Source organism: Lytechinus variegatus, chromosome 2 (assembly GCF_018143015.1).
Source record: "Lytechinus variegatus isolate NC3 chromosome 2, Lvar_3.0, whole genome shotgun sequence".
Taxonomy (NCBI): Eukaryota; Metazoa; Echinodermata; class Echinoidea; order Temnopleuroida; family Toxopneustidae; genus Lytechinus; species Lytechinus variegatus.
In genome coordinates, this window is record NC_054741.1 from 40,573,480 (window position 1) to 40,601,132 (window position 27,653).

Genomic DNA, 27,653 nt, shown 5'->3' on the forward strand with positions numbered 1-27,653 from the left:
GATTGTGATGGTGAGGAAACCGGACGGTTCAAATCGGTTTTGCATAGATTTCCGGCGTCTTAATAAGATAACCGTGTTCGATCCCGAACCGATGCCTAATCAGCAAGGTCTATTCGCTTCTCTTGCGAAGAGCAAATATTTCAGTAAAATTGATCTTACTAAGGGGTATTGGCAGATTCCCATGAAAGAGTCGGATAAGGCTAAAACTGCATTTCTCACCCCCATAGGTCAATATCAGTTTAAATATATGCCTTTCGGGTTAGTCACTGCTGGAGCTCAGTTCACTAGAATGATGAGGATAGTTCTGAAAGACATTCCCAATGTAGTTAACTACATAGATGACATATTAGTGTACACAGAGACCTGGGAAGAGCATGTCCAGATAGTAGAGAAAGTCTTGTGTAGGCTAAGAGAAGCCAATCTGGCTGCACGTCCCTCTAAGTGTTTTATAGGGTTTAGTTCGATAGACTTCCTAGGACACGAGTTAGGAGATGGGGCGATTCATATACTAGTAGAAGGCTTACACAGAAAGTGATTGAAACCCCAAGACCAGAAACTAAGAAACAAGTTCGTTCGTTTCTTGGTCTGACCGGATACTACAGGGATTATATTCCCGGGTATGCCGATTTAGCATTGCCTCTTACTAATCTAACACGTAAGGGTAGCCCAGGGAAGGTTAAGTGGGGTATGGAAGAGGAAGGAGCTTTCCATAAGCTTAAGGATTGTCTAACAAAACCTCCTGTCAGATGTTGTTTGAAGGTTTGCATGGTGGCATGTACAATTGCTGATGTGGTTTACGGTACACCATGTGGAGTGTTATAGAAGCAGTGGATAGAAGAAGAGAGGAAGTGGATAGGCGAGAAAGTGGAGATTTGAGAATAGAGTATTCTTTCTTGAGAATAGTCCTGAAAAGGACTGTAAACCAGAAGGAATGTTGAGTGAGAACAGCTTGAGTAGTAGAGCTGATGAGGAGAAGACGGAAGACTCCTGAAGACGGACAGTCAACCTGTCCGAAACGTCGAGTCTCTCTACTACTCATCATCTCTACTCGCCGACGCAAGCCAGCATCTCCTCATCAGCTCTACTACTCAAGCTGTTCTCACTCAACATTCCCTCTGGTTTACAGTCCTTTTCAGGACTATTCTCAAGAAAGAATACTCTATTCTCAAATCTCCACTTTCTCGCCTATCCACTTCCTCTCTTCTTCTATCCACTGCTTCTATAACACTCCACATGGTGTACCGTAAACCACATCAGCAAAACCTCCTGTATTGAAAATCCCGGACTTTGACAAGATGTTTATCTTAAAGGTAGACGCGTCAGACACAGGGTTAGGGGCGGTGCTCATGCAGGAAAGTGACGGAGAAGAATTCCCCATTGCTTATGGTAGTAAGAAATTATTGCCAAGGGAAACAAGGTACTCCACGATAGAAAAAGAGTGCTTGGCCATTGTGTGGGCCATTCGTAAATTCGAATATTTCTTGTATGGTAGGGAATTCGAAGTTCATACAGATCACAAACCTTTGCTTTACATCCAAAGTAATAAAATGGCAAATAAACGCATAATGAGATGGAGCTTATTACTCCAAGAGCACAGGTTTCGGCTGGTCTCTGTTAAGGGAAAGGAAAACCAAGCAGCTGATCTTATGAGCAGACTTGTGTAAACAAAGTCATTGATTATGGCTTTTGTTTGATATTAATTCTAGAAATATGGTTCAGAATTTACTTAATCATATATACTCACATAAATATTATATCTACATACACTGTATGTTTATATACACTAAATAATATTTGAGAAAGAAAATGAGAAATTCATTAATCATAACTGTTTATATATATATTTCTGTCATGTAAAAGAAGCCATAAGGCAAATTTTTTATATATACAGTGCTATGTTTGATGCATAAGTATTTTTGCAGATATTCATGATCTTTTTATCATTTATTCCAGGTATCCTTGGATCTTCGAAGCTAATCACAATCGCAACTCGATTACACTTCGCAATTTGAAATTAGAATAGGGATTTACGTTAGTAGGGCTTACCTGTAAATTTAGCTAGAATAGGGAAAACTTATAGGTTATTTAGTTTAGGAAATAAGATTGTAAAATTATATTTTTTTTTGTACTTTATATGAAATCTGTATGCAATGAAGACAAAACGGAAAGAATCGTCTTGTTCGTGAGAAGTCTCAGATTTATCGGTATTTTATAACAGGCACTGTCATTATATATGTGTTAGAAAATGCTATATTTGTACAAGCGTTATTTAAGGCGTTTGATGAATATTACAATTTAGTAACTGTTTAGGATGTAAAACATTACTATTAAAAAAGAAATTTCAATCAAGAACATAACGTTGAATTTAAATATAATATACATGAAACGGTTAAAGCTTCGTTATTATTAAAGTTTCTCAAACATTTTTTTTGGTGGAATTTATGTATACAAAAAAAATACGATCTTTAAAAAAAAAGAAAATGAATGGCATGTAATTTTAATTTACTTGAATGTAAAGGCTGATTTTGAGAATACTGATTTTACATACATGAAGAAATGTTCAAGGATTATACTTTCATTTATTGAAATATAGAATACTATTAAAACTATGAAAGTGGTAACAAACACTGCACTTTGTTTAAAAGAAAATGTATTCAGAAAGATTACTGAACTTAAAACAGTTATTTGACAAAACAAGGAAGGATTGTAAATTTTAATGTGCTTTGCAGAAACTTAAATTGAAAAAAAAAAGATTTTGAAACTAAAAAGTGAACTTGATCTTTTACAAAACCAAAGAAAAGCTTAGATAATTTGATATGAAATGGTTTTGTATAATGCATTTGGCATATATGTTATATAGGTATAGAAATCGATATTACTTTTAGCATTTATTGTTTATGTTTCAATTGATGTTTAAATGTACATATGTTTTGGATGTTTCAAAGGCAAGCGTTGGAAACGTTTGATACCCCCCCTTATAGTACAAAATCAGGTGGATGCCATATTTTGTTCAAGTGTTAAAAATATTTCGCACTGCAAAGCATCTTCATACAGGTGTCTTAAATAGTTAATACTGTGCTTTAGCATGGATGAATATAGGTGTACAAATGCACAGGAAGTCCCTTGTTATTAAAACTGCGTTGCTTTGTGTACTCATCTGTCACTGAAATTCTTTGAATTACTTAATAGAAATTTCACAGTTAGTCCTAGTAACGGTAGGGTATATTAGGAGGTTAAGTTTAGTAATTCGAGGAGAACCACCTAAGCCAGAATAGACTACAGATGTTCGTGTAGGCAGTTTTAAGTTATAACTGAGGGACTACGTCGGTGACGAGATAACGACCCCAGCTGCCGCCGGTTCTCCACCGACATGATTGGTTAAAATTCATGTCATCATTGGGGGCTCGATCTCGTCCACTAATTCGTTGAAGCCACATCTCTCTTATCTGGGGGCTACTCATCGAGGGGTAACACAGTCTGCGGAGGCCGAGTGGAAGAGACATCGCAACCTGCGGAGGCCAGGAACTGGACCGACCACCAGGGCCGAGTGGGGCATGTCAGACCAGATAGGATGATGGGGGCTCACATTAACGATTACCGTTTAAGTTAAGTTATATTTTGTTATCCATAATCCATATCCATGTATATTTTCATGTAAATCATTGTAAAAGAAATCAAAGGAAACCACAGAATGATTTATGAGCTTTGATTAAATCTTTCATAACTGTAATCCTCGTTTTTTACGTATTCCTTATTTGGTGTCAAGCAGCTGTAGTTAAATAATTAAAAAAAAAGTCACTTCCCACGTGACATAGACCTTGGCATCGATGAAAAATGATCTATTCATGGCAAAAATCAATAATTGTTTGAGGGGCGGGTTATATAGGATTGCTCATAGAGTGGAAGAATGACTTCCATCTATGGAGGTGTATATAGGGAAGCAGGATGTGTAGTATAGTCATAAAAACAATGGAACATTAATTTTAAAAAGAAATGGATTAAAAAATATATGATAGAGTTTTGCATAACTTCTGCAAAAATTATATATTATACGTACTGTAGGCTAGCTGATGATGTCATTTGTCATTTCCCCACTTACAGATTTGCATATATAAATAGTGTACAATCTATTGTACAATATACTGGATTATATTTACGACAAATATAAAATTATCCCTAGTGCAAGTTTATTTCCCCGAGGCTGAAGGCCAAGGTGAAATAGACCTGCACGAGGGATAATTTTATACTTGGAGTTCATATTGTCCAGTAATGTTGTATGATATAACGTTCACTATTTATTATAGTAAATTGTACAACTATGGAGCTATCATGGTACAACACCTACTTAGCTTGTTGTACGCGAGCAAATGGGAGGCTGAATGTCAAACATTCCCACCGTTGCACAAGTACAACCATTGCACAGGTCAGGAAAAGGTGACGTCACTATAAAAATTAAGATTCAATGCACTGTATACGCGTTAAAGTAAATGCTGACGCGCAGGGCTTACTGGCTAAATGCGCATTAACACAGGTTTTCCCCTCCAAAAATCGAAAGTTATATTGTCCATATGTACAAGATAACTTTTTGAAGGAATGTCAGGTCACTTGGTACCAATTAAGCCAATCACAGTTCTTGTTTCACTACCACTATTTACTATATGAAATTATGTTCATTTAAACTGAATTTGTCCTTACAGTGGAAAGTAAATATAACCAACACTTCAGTAATCATCATGACCATTGACAAGTTTTACATAGGCCTACATGTAATGTTGAAACATAAATATACCAGTTCACGGTAAAATCAGGAAAAGGCCGGCTAATGATTTATGGGACCTATTCTATTTATGCCATTTATTGATTTTGCAATCACAAACATAATCACAATATGGACATACCATTTGGTATACTTAATGGGGATAACAAGGTAATAACAGCAGTAATAACAACAATCATGAAAAAAGGACAAGGCAAAAGCAATTTTGTGTCTCGCCCACTTATGAAAAAATAACCAGAAATATTGTGATTTATATTGAAACTTCATTGTGAAATGACTGGGATGGAATAACACTTGTCATAAGAGCCTTGCACGTAAACTTTAATGTTGACCTGAAAATGACCTTTGACCTTACCATGTGACCTCCGAGTGCAGCCTAACATGCAGGTCGCCTCAGTACATCTACCATCCAAGTTTTGTTGAAAAGTAACTTACGGTTGCGGAGTTCGGTGTCATAAGAGAGTCTTGCATGTAAACTTTAACGTTGACTTCAAAATGACCTTTGACCTAACCATATGACCTCAGACTGCAGCATAACATGCAGGTTCCCCAAGTCCATCTACCATCCAAGTTTGGATGAAAAGCGACTTACAGTTGTGGAGTTATGTGTCATTACAGGTTTGTGACGGACAGACGACATTTGGATCCCTAAGTCTCGCCTTCACCTCTGGTGGGCGAGACAAAAATGGCTTCGCAATTCAATTCTAGGATAATCATGTAGCTACTGTAAATAATACTGTGCTGATGCAATTCCACTGGAGATTCTCTCGGTAGTGGTCCTGAGATGCTGGTGGTTTTCTTATTGCCAAGACTTGTGACTGTCTGCGGCATTTCTGTCACAAAAAGGCCTGTAAGAAGCACTTGCTTGTGGGCAATCACTGGGGGAAGACTACCCTGCAGCTTTGTATTGATGTTGGAGGGGAAAAATCTTCAGCTCTGTAAGGGTGGTAGTTTGCGTGAGTTCAATAATGGCCAAGGCCTGGTTCCGAAGTTTTAACAACTCACCCAGTAGCTTTCTGTTTTTCGGTAACGTCTTTCACTCACTTTCCCAAATTGTCCCCCAAAAGGAACTTTGTGACCCAAATTGTTCGTTTGCACAGGTGGCTGTTCATGTCAGGCTTTATTTGTTCCTTGCGTAAGGCATTCATTTCATAATTCATGTTAGACAACAAGGCCAATGGATCTTGTTGAGAAGACAGGTTGCCTGACAAGATCGGGTGAGTGAAGGCAGTCAAGCCCCTAGTGAGGGATTTCTGACCCCTAGCTAGATTGAGGTCTCTGCTTCTTGTTGAAGGAGACAGATTCTCCCAGATGACAGGGTTTTACTTAAGGTACATCCAAGTAAGGGCATTTGCTTAGGGGAAGATATTTTATCCCTGTCTCTTGAAGAAACTTTTCTGCTAATTTATTGTTCATCATGAACGTTGTTGAGCTAGCTATTTCTTTTTCAAGAGGAGGTCCCTCATCAGATTGGGCAGCAAACTTGGCTGCGAACGTGAAAATAATTTTGGCAATGTGGATTCTTGCCCTGTATCCACTTTATTCTCCTGAGAAGTACAGGGTGTACATGAAAACTCATCGTAATCAACATCAACAGGTTGTGCATATGGCCTTGATTGACATGATTGGCATGATTGGTCAGATTGATGTCATAAATTAAATCGTCATGATGAGCTTGGTCAGTGTAATGTTGGTCATAATCTTCCTCCGCTGGCAAAGGGAGAGCACCAATGAAACAGGTAAGCATGGATTCAAGTGTTGTTAAATGTCAGTCAACAACAGTCCAGTTTTTATCCTCCCATGAATGGGATGACTGCTCCTTTTTTTTAACTTGAAGTTGTAGCTGAAGATCTGCTATTGCTGTCTCTAGCAATATTTTTTTTCTTTTGATCTTTCTCAGGTTTCGTGACAGATCGTTTATCAGACTTCTTCCCACTTACGGAACTCTTAGGCTCATGACTCGTGAGGCTATTGGAGGTGGCTGTGCTCGCGGGGTGCTCAGACCCATGGTGGAGCACCGCCGCATGAGTTTCTGGGGCCAAAGAAGTTCCCGGTACGGTCCGAGACATGCTGAAATCAGCCAACTCCTGATCATGAGACTTGCTCGAATTCATGATAGAAAACGTGAAAATATGAATCCAAATTGCAAGAAATTATCACTATGACTCAAGTAACTACTGAAAATAGATATGAATAGTCTGTTCAGTAAGATTTGTCGTATTTTCGAAGAAAAAAAAATCCTTTTTCTGTAACGGTGTGTTGGCTCAGTTGGTAGAGCGTCCGTCTCACAACCGGGAGGTGGGGTTCAAACCCCTGCTGCGTCAGAACAAAAGATGTTAAAAGATGGGAGTTGCTGCTACCCAGTTTGGAGTTCAACAATTAAAGGGATACAGCCTCGTTGAACTGGCGCTGCACAGCAGCTGCCAGGCCCATGATCAATTGGGCAAAACAAATGTTCGAAGTAATTCATTTCTGATGTCTATTTCGAACAATAAAAATATGGATGAAAAGAAGAGTGTAACAGGTGGTTAAACCTGCTAATTTGTGATGAAGCAATAGTGAGTGCGCATGTGCAAGGGAGGATCTCACTAAGTCTCCTCTTGAGACGAACAAAATAGAATAAACAGTAAATTAGATAAATATTAAGTCATATGTGAATAAAAATTACACTGTTATTCATAGGGAGAGGGGGTTTATTTGGGGACATGTATTAATGACATTATGAGACATAAGAACTGTATGAGGATGTGATTTCCAGAGACAGGGTGCAGGAGCAAATAATGCTCTGTCACCTAATGTCTTTTTTGTTCTGGGTTCTATTAGTTTGACGGAATTAGATGAGCAAATACTGGTACAAGCAGTAGAAGAGGGATGAATGAGAGAGGATATATAAGACCAATGGTCATTTAGAGGTGAGTTCACAAACTTACCTTGACAGGTATAACAGGTTCTGGTTGCTTGGTGAATACTATCCTACCATCTAGGAAGGGAGGTACTATGTTGTGAACTAAAAGATGAACCCTGTTCACAGTCTCCTCATCAACCACATCCTCATACTCAATCTGTTGGACAACTCCACTGGTCAATAAACGATTAGTCTCCCATTTATCATTGTCCTGTGTTTCAAATGAAAAAAAAATACGGTAATAAGTATGCATCAGTCACACAGACGGTCCATATATCAATTTAGAAAACATGCCCTGAGTCATAAGTAGTTACAGTGTATTGTTCAAAGCTTCTGAAATAATTCCATTTAATTTGCTCAGAACAAATAGTAACAAAGTGTTCACTTTAACTTATATGAAACAGGGAACAAAAAAAAAATGATGCAAAATAATTAAAGAAAGCTTGCCTGAATACAGGCCCCTCTGCTGTGCTGAGTACATAAACTTTGTATACTATAACATAGAATAGTAACATTGTAACAATTTTGGGTGCCGATTATCCAAATAATACAAAATTTATCACTCATTAGGGTATATTTGATCACTGTATATCATCGTTCTCATTTTCTTAATTTCTAGTTCTTTAGATTGAGATGTTCAGGGATGCATGGCTACTCTTATCTAAGTTTCGTGAACTATATCCATAAAATTTCTAAGGTATGACATTTCAAAAAACTTAATTTTGATTAAGATTTCAATGTTGACGACACCAGTCTGATAGGAAGCAGTATATATCATTGAATGGAATTGACTCAAGTAATCAAGCTGTATCACGTGAAGTCCCTCAAGGGACCCTTCAGGGCCCCCTACTTTTTATATTATACATATCAATTATTTTTATTATTCATCTGAGATTTTGTCATTCATTTTTTTTTTCGGATGATTCAAGTGTATTTTTTTCTCAACGAGTTGAAAAATGTCATTTTGTGGATACATGCAAACAAGTTGTCTTTGAATCTTCAAAAGATAAATTGATCCTATGAAGTGATAATATTTGGCATAATGTGATAAGTGATAAGACTTATTAAATCAAATTTCTCCCTCTTTTTTTTTGGGGGGGGGAGGGGGGTGAGATAGATGATAGTAATTATATTGGATGGCCCTATTTCATGAAATACCAGAAATATTCCACTTGTTAGGGCCAATATTCCACTCATCTGTGATTCGCAGAATATTTTTCCAAACTCTGGAATTTTTCTTGTATTCCATTCTGAGCCATCCAATATACTATAAATATTTCATTCTGATATCGCTACACCGCAGCTACCTTGTTAATCTGTCTTTGTTGAGCTGATATTCTCTTTGCTTTCTGGGTAGCTAGATCACGTTCTTTCTTTTCTGCATACTCCACAGGGACAGCAGCAAATGGATTGTTAGATTCATCATAACCCTCATCAGATCCATACCACTGCCGATCAATTTTCTAAACATAAGAAGCAGCACAAAGGAAAAGAATTGACAGCATTATATTTTCTTTCTTCCCACTTTTGATGTTTATACATATATCCTCAAATAGGCCCTAGTTAATTATTGCATAATATGATTAATATTATCATATCTGGAAATAAGACTACACCTCACAAGACACGAGACTGGGTTATGTGATAATAAAATGGCTTCACGTATAATAAACATCATCATGTCTTCTGTTGGCTTGCCAAGTTTACAGTAAGGATATTCACCTATTCCTATACTGATAAAAGTTAATACATTTCAAATTTGTTAACAAATCAAAACAAAATTAAAGAAATTAACAGAAAATATGCTACCAGGTACTCAGATTCCCATCATTTTACAAAAATATCATGATTTTCTGGACACTGCTTAAATTTTTCTTTTTATTAGATGAATCTATAGCAAGCCATGGAAATCAATTACTCTACCCTTGCCAAATATGCAAAATTATTGTTCCTTTAAAATTTATTCGAGAATATGATGAAAATACATTCTTGACTGTATGAGCTACAGTACTATTGGAATCGCAATATCTCTGAGATGATCTGATAAAAATACAGACATTACAACTACAAGACCCTAAAACATATGAAACAATCAATTGTACAAGTAGGCATAAAAGTAATTCTATTAAAAACCATAAGCGAAAATGTTAAAATCATTCTGTAAAAATTAATTGTGTCTTTATGCCTACTAACAATGGAAAACTTTAAAATAACACCCTAAACAATCTCTGGCAGGCACTGTGTTTCTTACCTTCTGCTCTTCTTCCCATAATTCCTGTTCTTCTTCTGACTTGAATCTTGTGACCGTGTCTCCACCTGATGAAAAACAAATATAGAATGTAATCTTTTCTAATTTTGGATTTTATATTGAATGAATAGTGTCTAATCAAAAGTTCTGAAACTAATAAAAAATATCTTCATTGCCCTGTAACATGAAAGATACAATCAATAGTTCAAGTTGATGGCAAACAATGTCTAAAAACAGATGTGAATTCTTCTCATTCATCCAGTAGAGTAAATAATGAAGGAATTAGAAAAAACAAAACTAGCACATCAATGATGTGGAGCTCATCCTGCATCTCGGAAAGAAATTGAACACAATTTTTTTTATTTCAGTCCAGTTGACACTGTAGTGAATTATAATGGTGACATAAATTGAGGTCACAGAATTAAAATTCATGAAGAAATGACAAAGAAGCATTTTTTGTGATTTATGAATAAATTTCGTTTAAATAAGCATAATTTTCTAGTCAAAATGTCTAAATTCTGTGTAGAACCTTGGTGAACCTCATGAAGCTCTCAAATGGAACAACAAAATTCAAATTCGGTCAACAATGAAATAAGAAGCATTAATTGGTTTTGAAAAATATGCATGAATCAGCATAATTAACGCGTTTCAAAAAAACATGATTACCCTAATAGATGTTTCATGAACAACATGTGTAGACCCATAAACTTTCCAAGTTATGATGCCAATTCAGCAAATACCTAAAATACTGTCAAAGTTCATTGACCTTAAATGACCTTTGATCTTGGTCATGTGACCTGAAACGCACAATTTATTATTACTCTAAAATCTTAAGCCAGTGATATATCGATTGCCAATTCAAATCTAAGTAAAGTTGATTCTATAAAGTTTCTTGGAATTTATATTGATGGCAAACTATCATGGGAAACACATACTAATTATCTTTGCACACTAACGGCAAGAAACACAGGTATTTTAAACTTAAACACGAACTTCCTCCAAAAAATCTTACTATCCCTTTCATCATCATCATATCAGCCATGTTCAGCCCACTGCAGGGCAAAGGCCTCCTTAAGTTGGTGCCAAAGGTGCTTGTCTTGTGCTGATACAATCCAATTTATGCCAATGAATTTTGTGAGCTCGTCACTCCATCTCAATTTTTGTCTACCTCGATTTTGTGATCCTAGCCATGGTCTCCATTCTGTGATGCGTTTGGTACACCTATTATCATGTGATCTTGCAAGGTGGCCAGCCCATCTCCATTTCATTAATTTAATTGCTTTGATTATGTCTATTACTTTAGTCTAATCCATTGTATGGTTTTCCTGTCACGTTTTGATATCCGCAGCATTATATGTTCCATACTGTGTCGAGTGGTTTTTAATTTCTGTTCCATTTTCTTTGTTACAGACCAGGTTTCAGAACCATAGGTCATTGCCGGTATAACACATTGATTAAACACTTTTCTTTTCAGGCAAATTGGCATATTGCTCTTCATAATGTCATTGAAATTCCCAAAAGCGATCCATCCAGCTCTTGTCCTCCTTTTAACTTCTTCCAGTTGTTCATGATCCATTCTGACGTGTTGCCCAAGGTAGATATAATGATCTACTCTCTTGATTTCAGAATTATCCATTATGATTCTTTGCTCCGTAGCAAATTTGTTAAACATTACTTCTGTCTTTTTCATGTTGATCTTCAGGCCTACTTTGTTACTTTCAGTGTTGATCATTGAGCATATTTTCTAGCTTGAGACCATCCTCAGTGATTAGAATGATATCATCGGCAAATCTCAGGTGATGGAGACACTCATCATCAATGTTTAGCCCTGTACTTTCCCAGTCTAATTACATATTATTTCCTCCAGTGCAACGTTGAACAGTTTGGGTGAAATGGTATCTCCCTGTCACACTCCTCTGTTAATGGGGAATTCATCACTGTCTTGGTGCAGGTGAATGGTTGCAGTTGCTTGGCTATACATTTCCTGAATGAGTTTGATGTAACTATGATGCACACCTTGTACTTGTACGGCTGTTATTACTGCCTGAAATTCTACACTATCAAAGGCTTGTGCGAATTCTACAGATGCCACGCACAAGCGTCGTCTGTAGTTGGTTAAGTGTGTGTATATGGTCTGTAATAGAGAAACCACTTCTAAATCCGGCTTGTTCCCTTGGTTGGTTAAAATGTAGAGTTCCAGTGATTGTTTGTTAGAACTTTTGTAAATAATTTGTAGGTATTTGAAAGTAAGCTAATTGGCCTTTAGTTTTTAATATCCTTTATGTCTCCTTTCTTGTGGATGAGGATTATGATTGCATTGTTCCAGCTGTCTGGTGTTGGTGCTTTTACTAAACAGAGTGTAAACAGCTTGGCCAGCTGTTAAAGGATGACATCGCCTCCATCTTTAAGGACATCCACCAGCACCTCATCACTGCCTGGTGCTTTACCACGCTTCATTTCTTGTAAGGCTTTAGCAAACTCATCTACTCCTACTGGTGGTATGTCCTCCTCTGCATCTAGAGCAATGATTGGTGTCTCAACATGGACCTTGCTGGAGTACAGGTGTTAGAAGAAATCCTTTACATGATTATCTTGTCTCTGTCACGAATAACACTTCCATCCTCCCCTTTAATAGCTATCAGTTGTGATTTCCCACTGGAGAGTTAACGTTTGGTAGCTTTATAGCTGCTATTATTTGTTATGGTCTCTTGGACTTTCTTTATGTTGGAGCTGTGAATTTCACTTTTCATGCATTTTCTAATGGTTTTGCACAATTCTGTATACTCTGCTATCCTTCTGTGTTGATACCTTTATCTGTCTCCTTTTTCCCATCAGATCAAGTGCCTCCTTTGTGAACTTGTAAGTTGTTTGAGTTTCCCTTTTGCCTGCTATCTCAAGAGCACAAGTTTGGACAGTGTGAGAAAATTTATTGTAGATATTATTCACATCTTCCTGGTTTACTTCATCTTGAAGCACTTGGAATGTGTTCCTAAGCTGTACTTGAAACTCGTCCTTATGTTGTTTAAGTTTGTCCACATTTACGCTGGCATTCTTTTTCTTTATTAGTTTGCTTCTTTCTAGCTTAAAATTAACACACATTTTAGCTATCACAAGCCTGTGGTCACTTCTAGTATTGAAGCGATTTAGCACAGAAACGTCTGTAACGATGTCCGGTCTGTTTGTTAGAATGAAATCGATTTCGTTCCTAGTAGTGCCATTTGGGCTTTGCCATGTCCATTTTCGATGTTCCTTTTTCTTGAAGAAAGAGTTTATTACCTTAAGACCTCTACTTAAAGCAATTTCCAGTAGACGATCTCCCCTATCATTCCTAGTGCCTTTTCCAAATTTACCTAACATCACCTGACTATTATCTTCTCTTTTACCAACTTTAGCATTGAAATCTCCCATAACTATAGTAAAATTTGCTTTATCCTCATCAAGTAGTTTAGCAATTTCCTCATAGACCATATCAACCTCTTCATCAGTATGACTAGATGCTGGAAGGTATACTTGGATGATTTTCATGATTTGTTTCTTGGAGATTTTTAGGATGATCTGGGGATACTCTGTCTGAAGTGCTCTTGTAGCTAATGACATCGAATGCGAATAAGGAAACCCACCCCTCCTATGCAACTTTCCTCCTTCCCCTTTTGTACTGCAAATGTCCACTTTTTAGATGTTGTAGATGATCCCCGCGGCATCTAACCTCACACAATCCGACGATGGCCCATGTGATGTTGCCTAGTTCTTTTTCCAGCTCACATAGCCTATCCTCTCCTAAAAGGGAACGTACATTACATGTACAGATGGTCACATCCTTTAAGGAGCCTGTCCTAGCCCAGAGATTCTTAGCACCCTCTGCTCCTTCCTTACCACAGCCGCTCCCGTGGCTGGGCAATCCAGAGCTGCTGGGGACTGAGGGCCGGTGGCCTTAACTCACCATGCTGGCCACAGTTGCATGTTGGTGAGTCGTGGATGTCGTTGATCAATTATGATTCCTCCGCCTTTAGATGGCATTTCCTCCATCAGTGTCCCACTTCCCTTCTCAGGTTACCTGAGTTGGCCAGGTTATTTTTCGCCGCCAGGGGCTCGGCGTTGGCGTTTGCTGGCAGTACTGGCTCACTGAGCATATCAGTGTAACGACACAGTAGCAGTCAGGTTCTGATATCCCTCCTGGGGTCATGACTTCACTGGCCAGACTATCCCTTTACAACACTTAAAGGAGAAATATATTGATTATGAATGTGGTCTTATTATATATCAATGGAAAGGTAATGATGTGGGGATCATCAGTGGGTCATTCAAAAATACCGAAAATAATACAAAAAGGTGAAAATCGCCAATTAAAAAACGCTAAAATGCCCCTCCGAAATATGCCTTGCATCGGTCTCTGAATTGACTGGAATTTGATGACGTCACTGTCTGTACGAGAGGCGTGATTTGCTCTCCCACATGAAGCTCCACTTGCATGCAAAACCTGTTGCGTGGGTACGTTTTATCCACACTGTCACTGAATACTTCTATCACGAAATGAAAGAAAACCCAGAATTTTATCTAGATTTGGATTTTCAAATTGATGATTTTAAAGATGAAGAGAATGATGATGAAGTGAACAACAGAGTGACGTAGTTGGAGGTAAATTGGGGGAACTATGCCGATGATGATGAAAATTCAACGACGATCACAAGTCATGTACATGCCGATTCGCTACCAACTCATGCAGCTGCTGCTACAAGTGCTAGCTACACCGCGCGGGCCAAATTAAATCCATGAAAATGAATAACCACATCCAGACAGAGTCTATCATAAGAAGGAAAATAATGATCACTGTACTTACAAACAAGTGAATAATCCAAACCTGAAGGCAAATCAACTCAACGAATAGCAGCAGACGATATGCACCGACGATAAACTTCATGTGGCTGGGATAGATTGTCACTCGTTCTGTTAGATGTAATTTGTAACTCATTAATTTGACAAAATTACGAAACTCGGGGAATTATTTATATATATAAAAATATAGTAACATCTCTTATTATTTTTTGTATTACGATAAAACCTGTTTTGAAGGAAAACATTGAGGTAAACTAAAATTACATGTAAAAGATCCTCCCCCAACATGCGTAGCTTGTATGTCATTGCAAACAAACCATCTCAAACATGCACGTATTCCTTCCTTGCTCGCCTTGCTGATTGAGAGCTGTGCAACACGTGCATAGATCTATTCTCTCAGTCTCAGCCAAGGCGAACAAACAATACGGCATGTGTTGTTGTGATGGTTTGTTTACGATCACATAATGATGGGGATGATCTTTTACATCTAATTTTAATTTACCTCAACGTTTTCCTTCAAAACAGGTTTTATCGTAATTCAAGCTTGATAAGAGATGTTACTATATTTTTATAAAGATAAATAATTCCCAGAGTTTCGTAATTTTGTCAAATTAATGAGATAAAAGTTACATCTAACAGAACGAGTGACAATCTATCTCAGCCACATGAAGTTTATCGTCAGTGCATATGCATGTATCGTCTGCTACTATTCGTTAAGTTGATTAGCCTTCAGGTTCGGATTATTCACTTGTTTGTAAGTACAGTTATATCATTATTTTCCTTCTCATGATAGACTCTGTCTGGATGTGGTTATTCATGTTCAGCATGAATTCAATTTGGCCCGTGCTGTGTAGCTAGCACTTCCAGCAGCATGAATTGGTAGCGAATCAGCATGTACATGACTTCACTAGTGATCGTGTTGCAAGAGCAATTTTCATCATCATCGGCGTAATTCCCCCAATTTACCTCAAACTACGTCATCACTTCATCATCATTCTCTTCATCTCAAAATCATCAATTTGAAAATCCAATCCTAGATAAAATTCTGGGTTTTCTTTCATTTCGGGATCGAGGTATTCAGTGACAATGTGGAGAAAATGTACCCTTGCAACAGGTTTTGCATGCAAGTGGAGCTTCACGTGGGAGAGCCAATCACGCCTCTCGTACAGACAGTGACGTCATAAAAAAATCCCCAATTTCGCGAACGTAATTCTGCGTGTTTGAAGCATTCAGAGAGAGAACTTTAAACTATCAATTAACTGAGTTTCATCGGTCTCCGATGTACACCATCATGTTCTCCTTATTTTCTCCTTTATTGTGATATATGATTCTCCATTTTTACGATTTTCAATATATTTCTACTTTAAATTCTGCCTAACCTCAACTACGCCTTACTCGCCTGGGGCAAATCACAACTACATAAGTTGCTTATTATTCAAAAACGTGTGGTAAGAAATAAAAATAATGCAGTTTCCTCTGCCATACAAGTCGATTCTTCTATGAAAATAAAATCCTTTGAATCCCAGATTAACATAGCTACATTTTAGGCATCTTTATGTTCCAGCTAACCACAAATGAATTGCCAGTCATTATCACCTCATTATTTGTTAAAAACAATGCAATCCATTCTTACACAACTCACCAAAATATATCTTTTCTTTTATCACTCACTCGAACCATGTTTGCTCAGAAAAATGATACTTTTTCAGGACCTAAGTACTGGAATGGACTCCCAAAAGATATCTTAGAATCCACTTCATTGTTTATTTTCAAATGTAGTCTTAACCATTTTCTTCTGAATGATTATGCAGTTCAGGCAGCAACAGACATCCATACATAGCACTCCAATTCTATTTTCATCTTCTACTACCATGTCTCCCTCAAAACTATTATTCTTCCTTTAGGGCATGCTAAAGATGTATATAAACCAACTGGTTCATTACTTATTTCAACTACTTACTTGATTTGATTTTATATTTTCTTGATATTATCCATGCCTTACTCTCTTCACTTTATTCTACTTCTGCTCAAACCATTGCTACTCAAGCCATATTCAGCTCATCTCATCTGGTTTACAGTCTTTCAGGACTTCACTCACCTTCAAGAAAAGAATGCTTCTAATTTCCTCTTTTCATCCTATCTCATCTTTTTATTTCAATCTTTTTGCCTGTATTTCCTTCCCTTCTTCATATTACACATTGTGAACCGCAAACCTTCTCCACGTTAAGATTTCAATGTTGACGACGCCGCTACTGTCGATGCCGGCTAAAAAGCGGCACCTACAGTCTCGCTCTGCTATGCAGGCGAGACAAAAATTATCCGACCTTAATCTAATTCTAAAGTGTATTATTGATTTCTGTGTTCAAATTTGCTTTTTAAGATGAAGAAAAGACATTAGTTTTGGGATAAGTTTTTAAGGTATTGACTGTCTGTTGGGTTTGGAAAAATCTGGGTAGCATATTCAAATTGTAGAGCAGGTGTCATAAATACTTGATCACCAAACTTGGAAGATGGATGATTCAGTGTGATGCAGACCTGCCAAACTCTGGGAATGAAAAATTGTATTCTGTGATAAAAAAAGTGTATTTTTCCCCCCCAAAAAAATTTCATAATAAAATGTGTGGCGCACTCGCTCATCGCGGCGCTCAAGCTGCATGCAAGCTAAAATGCGCACTGCTCTTGCAGATGAAAAAAAAAAATGTTTAAACATGTGTATATCTCACCCTGGTTTTAACAAAATGATTGAAAAAAAACAAGTTACCTGAAATTACATTGATCTAATAACCATATTTGTGTAAGATTTATGAAATAGAGACATATACAGTGCGTATAAAAAAAAACGGGACAGATTTGAAGTCTATAAACTTTTTATTTCAAATTATGAACTCTATATTTTAGTGTCAATAGGTGCTCCGAGGTCTTATCCTTCAAATGCCATTAAAATAATTTAGTTTTGTTCATGCTTGAGTAAACACGGAATGTTTTTGTTTGGGGTTAAAAAGGAGGCCTGCGCCAGAATAGCATAAAATGATGAATCTGATGATCGGACTTCTTGCTAATCAGCAGACTTCCTTTTCATTATCTTTGCCATAATTTTCGAATTATGCGGTCAAAATTCATTTCCAACTTTACTTATTTTCTTGAATATTTCTGTTGTTCCTTTTTATTATGTTCTCTTTTAGCTTTGAATATTCCTTCCTTAGGCAAGAATTTTTTTACCGAAGCATGGGAGAGCGTGTTTTTTTTTCAAATCCTTTCATTGCATGCTACAAAGGTTATGGTGTCTTTGAACAGTGGCATACTGATGGATGGGGGCTCGACGTGCTCCCGCCCCCCCAAAAAAAGAGAAAATCATGACCAAGAAAAAAAGTGGAAAGGAAAATAAAAGAAAACATAGAACATGAAATATGATATCATTTTCTGAATATTATGTCATAATCAGAAAATTTGATATTTTAATAAAATTGGGAAACGTTTGCTTGCTCACTTTACAACTTTTTATCACATTTTACCCGATCTGCCATATCCTGCGCCTTCAAAGTTGACTCAATACACCATTGCCATTGAAAGAAGTGAATCCTTTCCTATTTGTCCTGTCAAGCACATAATTAAACTTGGTGAATGCTTCAATAACCCCTTGAAAATAGGATTCATGTCTTTTATAGGTACCATGACATAATTTGTTTCACATGATAAAAGGATTTGAATAATTACAAATTCTCCCAATTAATAATGCAAATCTTTTTACTTGTGTTGACAAAAAGTCTTCTTTCCTTACCTATGAAAAAAAATCAAAAGTAAAAGAAGTTTAAATGAAAAACAATTATTTATTAGCCGAAAGTCTAATCATCAAATTTTTCATTTCTGCCATTTTGGCGCAAGCCTCTTTTTGAACCCCCGACAAAAACGTCCCGTGTTTGCTCAAGCATCAACAAAATTTATTTTTTTAACAGGCCTGTGAGTGGGGTTTCAAAAACATAGCGGAAAGATCTGAAAATTTACCTTACTATTTACTATCGCCAAGCCGCTGCATTTGCCCATCACGATTCACGGTGTATTCTAGACTTCAGTCTCTGTATTTTGGTTGTTCCGCTAAACTGCGTTGGCTCACTCACCAATACATAGACTGAAGAGCTTGGAGGCCCGTACGTACAGACAACGCACTTTAGCAGTAACGTTAGATCTAACAGTGGAAACCCGATTTTCCAATCGTTTTTATGTACATAAAATGTCACATTATGAAAAAGAAATCACATCCATATTTACGAAAAAAAATTAAAATTCAGAAATATCGTACCTTAGACTGCAGTTACCGCTAATTCCTTTGAAATAATGATCGAAACATCGTCATCTTCGATCCTTTCGTTGGTCAACGTAAGTTGCCATCTTGGATGACGTCATCATCCTTACAGACGTATTTACGAGTCGCAAAATATCGCGATTTGAGCCGCTGCTTTGCGCTTGTATGCTAACAACGGCAACGGTGCACGGTGTGATCCGCAGCAGTTTCATAGAGTTACATATACTAAAAATTCGAAACTTCGTGAAGGCAAAATACAAGGCCCCGTAACATGTATATTCACAACACACACATTCTTCTCGCATCCATTTACCTAGACTTGTTTTCCAGCTGTTTTGGATAAAATAGCGGAATTTTGACTACGAAAAAACGGAAATGGAACACAGGAAAAAGCGGAAATTAAAGTCTTAAAAATGAAAATAGCGGATTTCCGCTAAATAGCGGAGATTTCACAGGCCTGTTTTAAATAAGATTTTAAAGATAAGATTTTGGAGCATCTATTAACATCAAAATATAGATATAATAATTTGAAACAATTTTTTATAGACTTTTCAAAAACGTCCTGTTTTTTTTCATACGCACTGTAGAGATGATTTTTCTCAATAAATTACGATTTTGTACAAAAACATATTCTTTAAAGAAAAAAACATACTGCCATATTTTGGTTGCAAAAACGTACTAAATACGCCAAAAACGCAAAAGATCTGTGTGATGCCTTGAATGAAGCAAATTAAGAATATATTACCAAAACCTAACTTTCAAGCTTATTGGTTATCATTACCTTTTCATTGATGAATAACTTCACTTTTTGAGGAAGATTAAGTAACCTACAATCTTTACAATATAATTATCAGTGAATACGGACTAGTTTATGACCAATCAAAAACAATGACACCACTTTCCTAATCTACCTCTTTGCAAAACTAACCTTTGACTTGTGGTGTGGCACCACTCTTCTTGCGATTGCTAGCCCATGAGTTGTAGCGATGAGCTGGGGTCAACATGGGGGTTTCATCTTCCTTTCTTCTATGACGTGACCTACAAAACAGCGTAACACAACTCACATATTAGTATTATTCTTTTATAAGGTATGTGGTATTATAAGCCAAAGTCTCTTCATGAGCTATCAATGGCAAAATACAGAGTTTCATTGCAGTAAAAAGTCATTAGAATTTAGAGGCTTCATCAAAAAGAAAAGAACACAAAATAACAACACATATGTGAAATACTGCACTCTTAACCCTAAAAAGACTGGGGGGGGCTGATTCAGCCCCCCCTCGACATTTTTCGCGATAAATCCGCCGCACGAAATTTTTTGACAGCGTCGCTCGCTGACTTTTTACTTTCAAGTCTCGCGCAACTTTTGAGACCAAAATTGTGACCCCCGGGTACGCGATTCCAAAATTACGCAACATTTCGTAAGTGCATGCAGACCCAAAATTACTCAAAAACGTGAATTTGTGTACAAATCCAATGCAAATAATGTTCTTAGCCAATATTCACAAATGCATCATTATTTTTCCTTTTACTGCTTAAAATCAATTAATTTTATCTTTTTTATGGTCAAAATAAAGTCCCCAACAATTTCCATTGAAAAAAACAATAAAAAACAAAAAGTCGAAAAACAAAGAAATACATAAGAAATTTAGAAAACAATAGAATACATAAGAATATAAATGTGATTTTGAATTTTTTTCAAAATCAATTTGATCAGATGCCTGTCTAGAGTATGTGAAACAAAAATTAGCATTTCAGGGGCATTATTTTATTAATTAGAGCAAACTTATGATTTTACGCATAAATTAGCATAATTAATGAGACATGAGATTTTTTTACAGAATTTGATGTTATAGTTTTGTAGATAATGCCATGGGTAACGCGTGTGCCAATTTTCGTCGCGATCGCGCGATCGACGGCCGAGATCATAAGGGGGGCTGAATCAGCCCCCCCCCAGTCTTCTTAGGCGTCGAAATAGCCCAGTCTATTTAGGGTTAACCCTATCTAGGCTGGGGTATTTTGGGAGTTCATATGGCCTTGAGATCTCGGCCGTCGACTGCGGGATCACGCCAAAAATTTGCATGCGGGTTGTCTGGGACCTAATCTACAAAATTGTATAGTCATTTATTTATGCTAATTTATGCGTAACTAGTATGCAAGATCATACTTTTTCCTCTAACTCCCTAAATAAAGCTCCAAATGTAAAAATTTTTCGGATAAAAACTCTTTGTGGTGCGATATCAAATCATTTTTTTACGTATTATATTGCATGTTTTTCTTTGTTTTTTCAATGAAATTTGTTGGGGACTCTTCTGAGGTCATAAAAAGCATGCAATATATACATTTAGGCCAGCAAAACCAAAAATAATCGTACATGTAGGATTTTGGGTTGAAAACACAATTTGCATTGACTTTGTACACAAAATCACGTTTTTGAGCAATTTTTGGTCTGACATGCACTTACATAATGTTGTGTAATTTTGGAACCACGCACCCAGTTGATGCAAAATTGGTCTCAAAAGTTGCACAACACTTGAAAGTAAAAAGTCTGTGAGCGGCGAAGTCAAATTATTTCGCGCAGCGAAAATATTGCTTGAATTGTTGAGGGGGAGCCTCGGAGGCCCCCCCCCCCCGATAGGGTTAAAGTGGACGTCCACCTGACTGTAAGTTTTAACAAAAGTGGACAAATTAGAGAAACATATTGATAAAGTCTGACTTTATGATAGCACAAGCGAGTAGGTGTCTCATGCAGAATTTATTTTAATTCCATCAAGCGGCATTTTCTCACAAAATTTAAAAAAAAAATTATTTTTATTCATCATACAATAAAAAACATTACTTTGTACATGCTTGTATGAAAGTAATAAATAAAACATACACCAAACTATGAAAATTCCTGATTTTCTTATTTATGAAATAACTGGACGTGTCTAAATGATATTGCTAATTCATTATAAATTAACTCGATCTAAAATAATAGTAAATATATTTGTTGCACAATAGCACCATCTCCCTATGAACTATAGACCCGCATTTCAATCTAAGACAATGCCTTGGGAAAGGTCAAACTTTTCCTTATAATGACATCTGGCGGCTGTGACATATTGCAACGGAAGGCAAGGGTACAGAGGAAGGGATTCAAATAGACACATCCAGTTATCTTGTTAATAAGAAAATCATGTATTTTCATAATTTACTTCAATAATTTTATGCATCTATTTGAATATGCTAGGTCAGCCAGGATTCATCTGCGGGAGGCATGTAAGCAAAAGGAAGTGAAATGGGTTTGAGAGAGATGAAGATGTGGAGGCTGCTGCCTTCAAGGCCGAGGATGCAAACCTCTCCAGAGTGTACAGCCTTCACGTTAAATGACGAAAAGGAATTGGCAGAGTGCAGAAAGCGGCCCTAGTCAAGAACACCTTGGAAAAGCGCATGCGATGTACCAATACTCCTGGTATAATGAATCTCCGACCTCGTATCCATAAGCAATGCATCCCCACCAGCTGCTCGGATCACTTCAACAATCCAAATGCAAAATAGTCGCAAAAAGCTGCAGAGATATGCTCATGACAAAGAGTTGTTTAGATTTATGAACATTTTTAGGAGGGTCATCAAATATCAGTTATGCGTCAAGGCTTGTCGCGACGGAATCTCAAGATCCGGGTCTGATTCCAGACTGGTAGCGACGAGAGCCAACGACCCCCATTTTCCCATTCATTTTGGGTGACCTCCCTTCCCATTGCATCCTTTTATCTTGCTGACTCGCTAATTGGAGCTTCTCGCTTTGCCAAAAATAATGACAGATTGATATTACTGCTGACAACATCCGGGTTGCATGATGTGAAATTGTGAATGTTACTGCGTTCTAAACCTTGCACATGCCTTTGAAATAGCATTATCACATAGTGCTTCAAAGGCAAATCATGAATTAATGATTTCATCACTTTATGCAACATAAAGCATAATCAATCACAGGCGAAAAGGATACATCCCCCCACTTTTCACGATAAAAAATTTTAATCACCAAATGGTTAATACTACTGTTAATGTAGTCAAAGTGCTTCGAATTTGGCCGCAACAAATCCTGATGTTAAAAGGATCGTTTCACTTTGTGAGCAGCAGATTTAAAAAATTCAACAACTGAGATGAATCATGTGTATGAGTGTATATGTCCACAAAAACCATGAAACAGACCAAAATATAGAATGAAAAACTCTAATTTAGATAAAAGTAGCAATTGATTAGCCTGATTTTGAGAACCGTCTAGTAGACGGGTTCAGCTTACAACCAGATTTCTCCAATTCAAAAAAATTCTGTTGGCTGTGTTGACTGCCTTCTGCTGTGTGTATCTCCTATACACACGCTATTAAAATCAACATATTCAAAAAAAAAAAAAATACTGATTTTCCAACAAATAGTGGTTTTGAAGGACTGGTCAAATGCAGGGTCAAACATATTTAGGATATTTTTTTTCCAAAGCTTTTGTTTTTCAAAGACTATTCAAACATGTTTAGGGTATGTTGTCCCCCATGAATTTAGTTTTGTCTATTTAAGCTTATTGTTAGCAAGTAAGGGTCATATTCTGACGACAACCTGTTTAGGGGCGAAAATGTGTATGTGAAGCCCACAAAAAACTTGTTTAGGGTGTTATTTTGCACACAGAGAAAAACTGGTTTAGGGGTGTTTGAAAATAATTTGGACATGCATGTTTACAGCTAAAAATACAAAGGAAATGTACCACACAGTTGGTTTGTTTTTGAATTTTTTCATTGACGCAGTGTCAGAATGAATATTTCTGCGTAAATCGATTTCTGCGAGCCTTACAAAAATGTTTCAGCTGGATCTGAGGACACAACTGAATGTAAACAAAATTTCTTTCAGACATCTCCAGAATTCTTTCACCAAGCTTTATAATTTAAAATGGGACCACATTTCATGCTTCATTTAATACTTGTTTCTCCACACTTTTCCTAAGAGCTCTTGACAATGATAAAAATCAAGCCTAAGCCATTTCATGTGAATAACAGCTTTGTGTAAAGCAGATATCCTCATGATGGCCCTGTGTGAGGGGGCAATGGCACTCTATGAAGTGTTTTGGGCAAGGAAACAAGCTCAAAAGACAAAAGATATCAATCTTCCTAGCTAAAGTTCATGTATTCTTCATGATCAATGTCTACTTTTATTCACTGAACTATACACAACAAAAAAAGTAAGTCCCCCCCTAAACAAACATCAATAATTTCCGAACCAATGTGAGTTTTTGATATATTTTTACATGAGCGTGTAGGTAATTTTATAAGCTACCCTATGAGTAAATGTTGTGGATGTATCTTACGTCATGCTTCAGTGAGCACCGTCAGAGGGCAAAAATGTCACTTTTCAAAAGTCACAAGCAAAATATCATGACTTTGATTCCATTGTATTGGAACTAATTCCACATTCTCATCATGAAAACTAGTCAGAAGGCTTGGAAAGGGTACTTTCTAAAAGACGATACAACTTTTTAAGCTAAATTTCACGGTTGAATAAACTCAAGTCCAAATTTGCTATCATTGGATTTTTACACATTTTTTTCAATAAAAAATGCTAGAATATGATGACAGTTATTTTGGGGAAGACTATCTCCAACAATATTCACCGTTTCACGGTTCAATGAACATTTATTGGAAACAAGAAATGCGATTTTCAAATATCGTAGGCAAGTATTGCTTCATTTTTCTAACTGAAAATGATCTTTTCTCAACTTTTTTGTTATGTTCATGACCAATTAACATGCTTCAATGATTCGAAGGTGTCAACTTAAACATTTACGCTTGAATGAACATGTGGAATGTGATTAGCTCTTTTTTACGTTATTGGAAAAACTGCAATTTGTAACTATGGATATCTGTCACACAACTCCTTGCACAGTTCATTTGATTTGATTTTCATGAAAATCCCGATGTTTAATGCATCAGTGAGCACACAATATTCGAAAATTATGCAAATGAGAAGAAAGTTCAAGGCCTTGGCCCCACTCTCTACCGAATCGAATGGTTATTTTGGTGTGTGCACATTTTGGATAGTGTTACTCTGAAGCCATGTGCGAAGTTTCATTAAATAACTGTTGGCAGAAGTAACAAAAACCGTCCATGAAACAAACCCTCATTTCATATTTGTTAAAATTTTGACTTCCTCTCTCATAGACTTGTGTACATTATGGGTGCATATGTTTAAGCATAAGTAAACCCCTTATTCAATATGGTGGAACTTTTTTTCAAGACTGTCTTTAGCAATGTCGTTTGGCAGTAATGTTTATCAACCTATGGGCAGAATTCTGTGCAAAAATGAAATCGATTTGCTTGTTTATGGATGAGTGAGCACGCATCAAAGTGGGAAAATTGGTATTTTCAATGACACAGACTCATTTTAAAGGGTAATAAAGTGAATATTGGGGGCAAATTTGGTTTGAAAGGTGTCTTTAATTGCTGTTGTTTTTATCATCCATCATTTCTATCACCAAACACTTTCAGAACTTTAGCCATTTCATGGTTGAGCGAGCACATTCGAAAATTTAGGAATGAATACTCTTTATACTGCATAAATGTATTCTTTTCCTAACAATTTCTCAGGATCAGTTGAATGTATGGACAGATCAGTGGTGGATCCAGAATTTTAAATGGGGGAGGGGCCTATAATCGGGGGAGCCATCAACATTTTCAAATTTTAACATGATCTAACAAGCTGTAAAAGATAATACCCCAAAACCCTATGATGACACGTCACAATACAGGGGCCGCAGAGCAGTTTTTAAAGGGGGGGGGGGGGCCTGACCATGTCAAAAATCACAATCGTATTACATTTTTGTACTTGCTTATGGAAAAAAGTGGGGGGGGGGAGCTGAAGCCCCCCAGCCCCCCCCCCCCTCCCCGCTTCCGCGGCCCCTGCAATACATCGTGCTCACTCAACCATGAACATACGATATCAAAATTTGGTCTGAAATGGTTAAATGATGGATAGTAAAACAGCATAACACTATAAAGTTCACCTAAAAACAATTTTTGCCCAACTCTGTATTTGCACAATCTGAAAAACGACTCTTGTGACTTTCAAAAATGGTCATTTTTAATTCAATCTTTAATTACTCATGCATAACTCAACCGATCAATCTCATTTTCCCCCTGGAGTTGCTTAATGAGTGTATAAAACCACCCATGAAATATCATATCTCAAAATTATTTGGTTCAAAAGTTACAGCAGTTTGATTTAGGGGGGACTTACTTTTTTTGTTGTGTATATTTCCAAGCTCTGCACAAATAATTTTTCACAAACTTTTCAAAAGTATGTGGAGATCACTCAAGCAGAAAGATATTTTTACAATCATATCATCATTTGCTTTAAAGAGAACTGTACCAATGGTTAAATGTGGAAAAGGCTTCAGGATATTTTACAGCATTATTTCTAAGTGTAAACTTTCTTCTGATATCCACTGTAAAACTTACTACACTGTCATGTCTATAATTGAAACGTTCTTGATCTAATGCCTTGTAACATGAATTGGGGATGTGACAAATTGTTTCATGATTCCCACATAACTTCATCTAGTGTTCATTCTTTTCCCCCATCTTCTCAGGTTGTCCCACTGATCTCTCCCCTACCTGGATGGGAACAATAACGCTGATTGGCCTATTCCGTGTTGAAGCACCGGAAGTTGGTACCTCCGCACGCCGAGTTCCCCCAAAAAAGCCAAAATCGGAGTAGAGTCTGGTACACGGCAATAGTGTCAATTCTTAATTATACTTACCAAATCAACTCTTATAACAGCACTTTTCAATGTGAATTTATACCTGATACAAAGTTTAAGATGTCGTCCTGTGCCACGTATAATTGCACTTATTGTGACGACCGTGAAAACAGAGAAAATGGGATTACTTTTCACAGATAAGACAAGCTGGTGAACTGCATAGTTGTAGACTTTATGTAGTCCCATGTGCTCAAATACATGTGTGGTAATTCTAAATTACCAGAGCAAGTTTCCAAAACTTTAAAACTCCGGGGGGGGGGGGGGGGGTTATCGATTGTTGTGATTCAAATGAATATTCAGTTTATTAATATTCACAAATGTCACCAAGTTTTATGAGTTTATCAATCATGTTTGGACAGAAGAATATCACGACTGAGACACGAAAATACTGACCGTGTATAGCATGTATTGTGAAACTTAAGTTAAGACTGAAAATCTGCTGTTTCGGAGGAGTTTAAAAAAATATATTTTTTTGCAAGCATAGATCCTGACCGAAATAGACTGATTTTGGGGACAAGGACTGGATCTACAAGGTATTCTGAAAATTATTTATCTTTTATTTGTGAAAGGACAATGAAATTTACAAGCTATAGGTACATGTACGGTAAAGGACTAGGACTTTAGGGGGCTTATGTAACTTGTGGCATGTGAATACAACAATAGATCGAATTATTTTTTCCAAGAACTCTTTTTTTTAAGTACGTAAAAAAGACATTAAGCTATACAGAGATGGATTTACAGACTTCAGAAATTTCTCAGAACTTATTTTGAGATGCCGAATGTCTTCAAAGAAAAAATGTCTCGGTGGAG

At 36.9% G+C, this 27,653-nt stretch overlaps 1 protein-coding gene across 1 annotated transcript in view; it reads right to left on the reverse strand.

Annotated features, from left to right (window-relative positions):
• The window catches only part of LOC121408096 (pre-mRNA-splicing factor ATP-dependent RNA helicase PRP16-like), a 95,842-nt gene that overhangs the window by 17,396 nt on the left and 50,793 nt on the right, over positions 1 to 27,653 (reverse strand). The window contains exons 6-9 of the mRNA XM_041599436.1: positions 19,992 to 20,101; positions 9,934 to 9,998; positions 8,990 to 9,145; positions 7,708 to 7,893 (exon numbers count right to left, since the gene is read on the reverse strand). Coding sequence (XP_041455370.1) covers positions 7,708 to 7,893; positions 8,990 to 9,145; positions 9,934 to 9,998; positions 19,992 to 20,101 — 517 coding nt within the window. The remainder of the gene's footprint in view (positions 1 to 7,707; positions 7,894 to 8,989; positions 9,146 to 9,933; positions 9,999 to 19,991; positions 20,102 to 27,653) is intronic.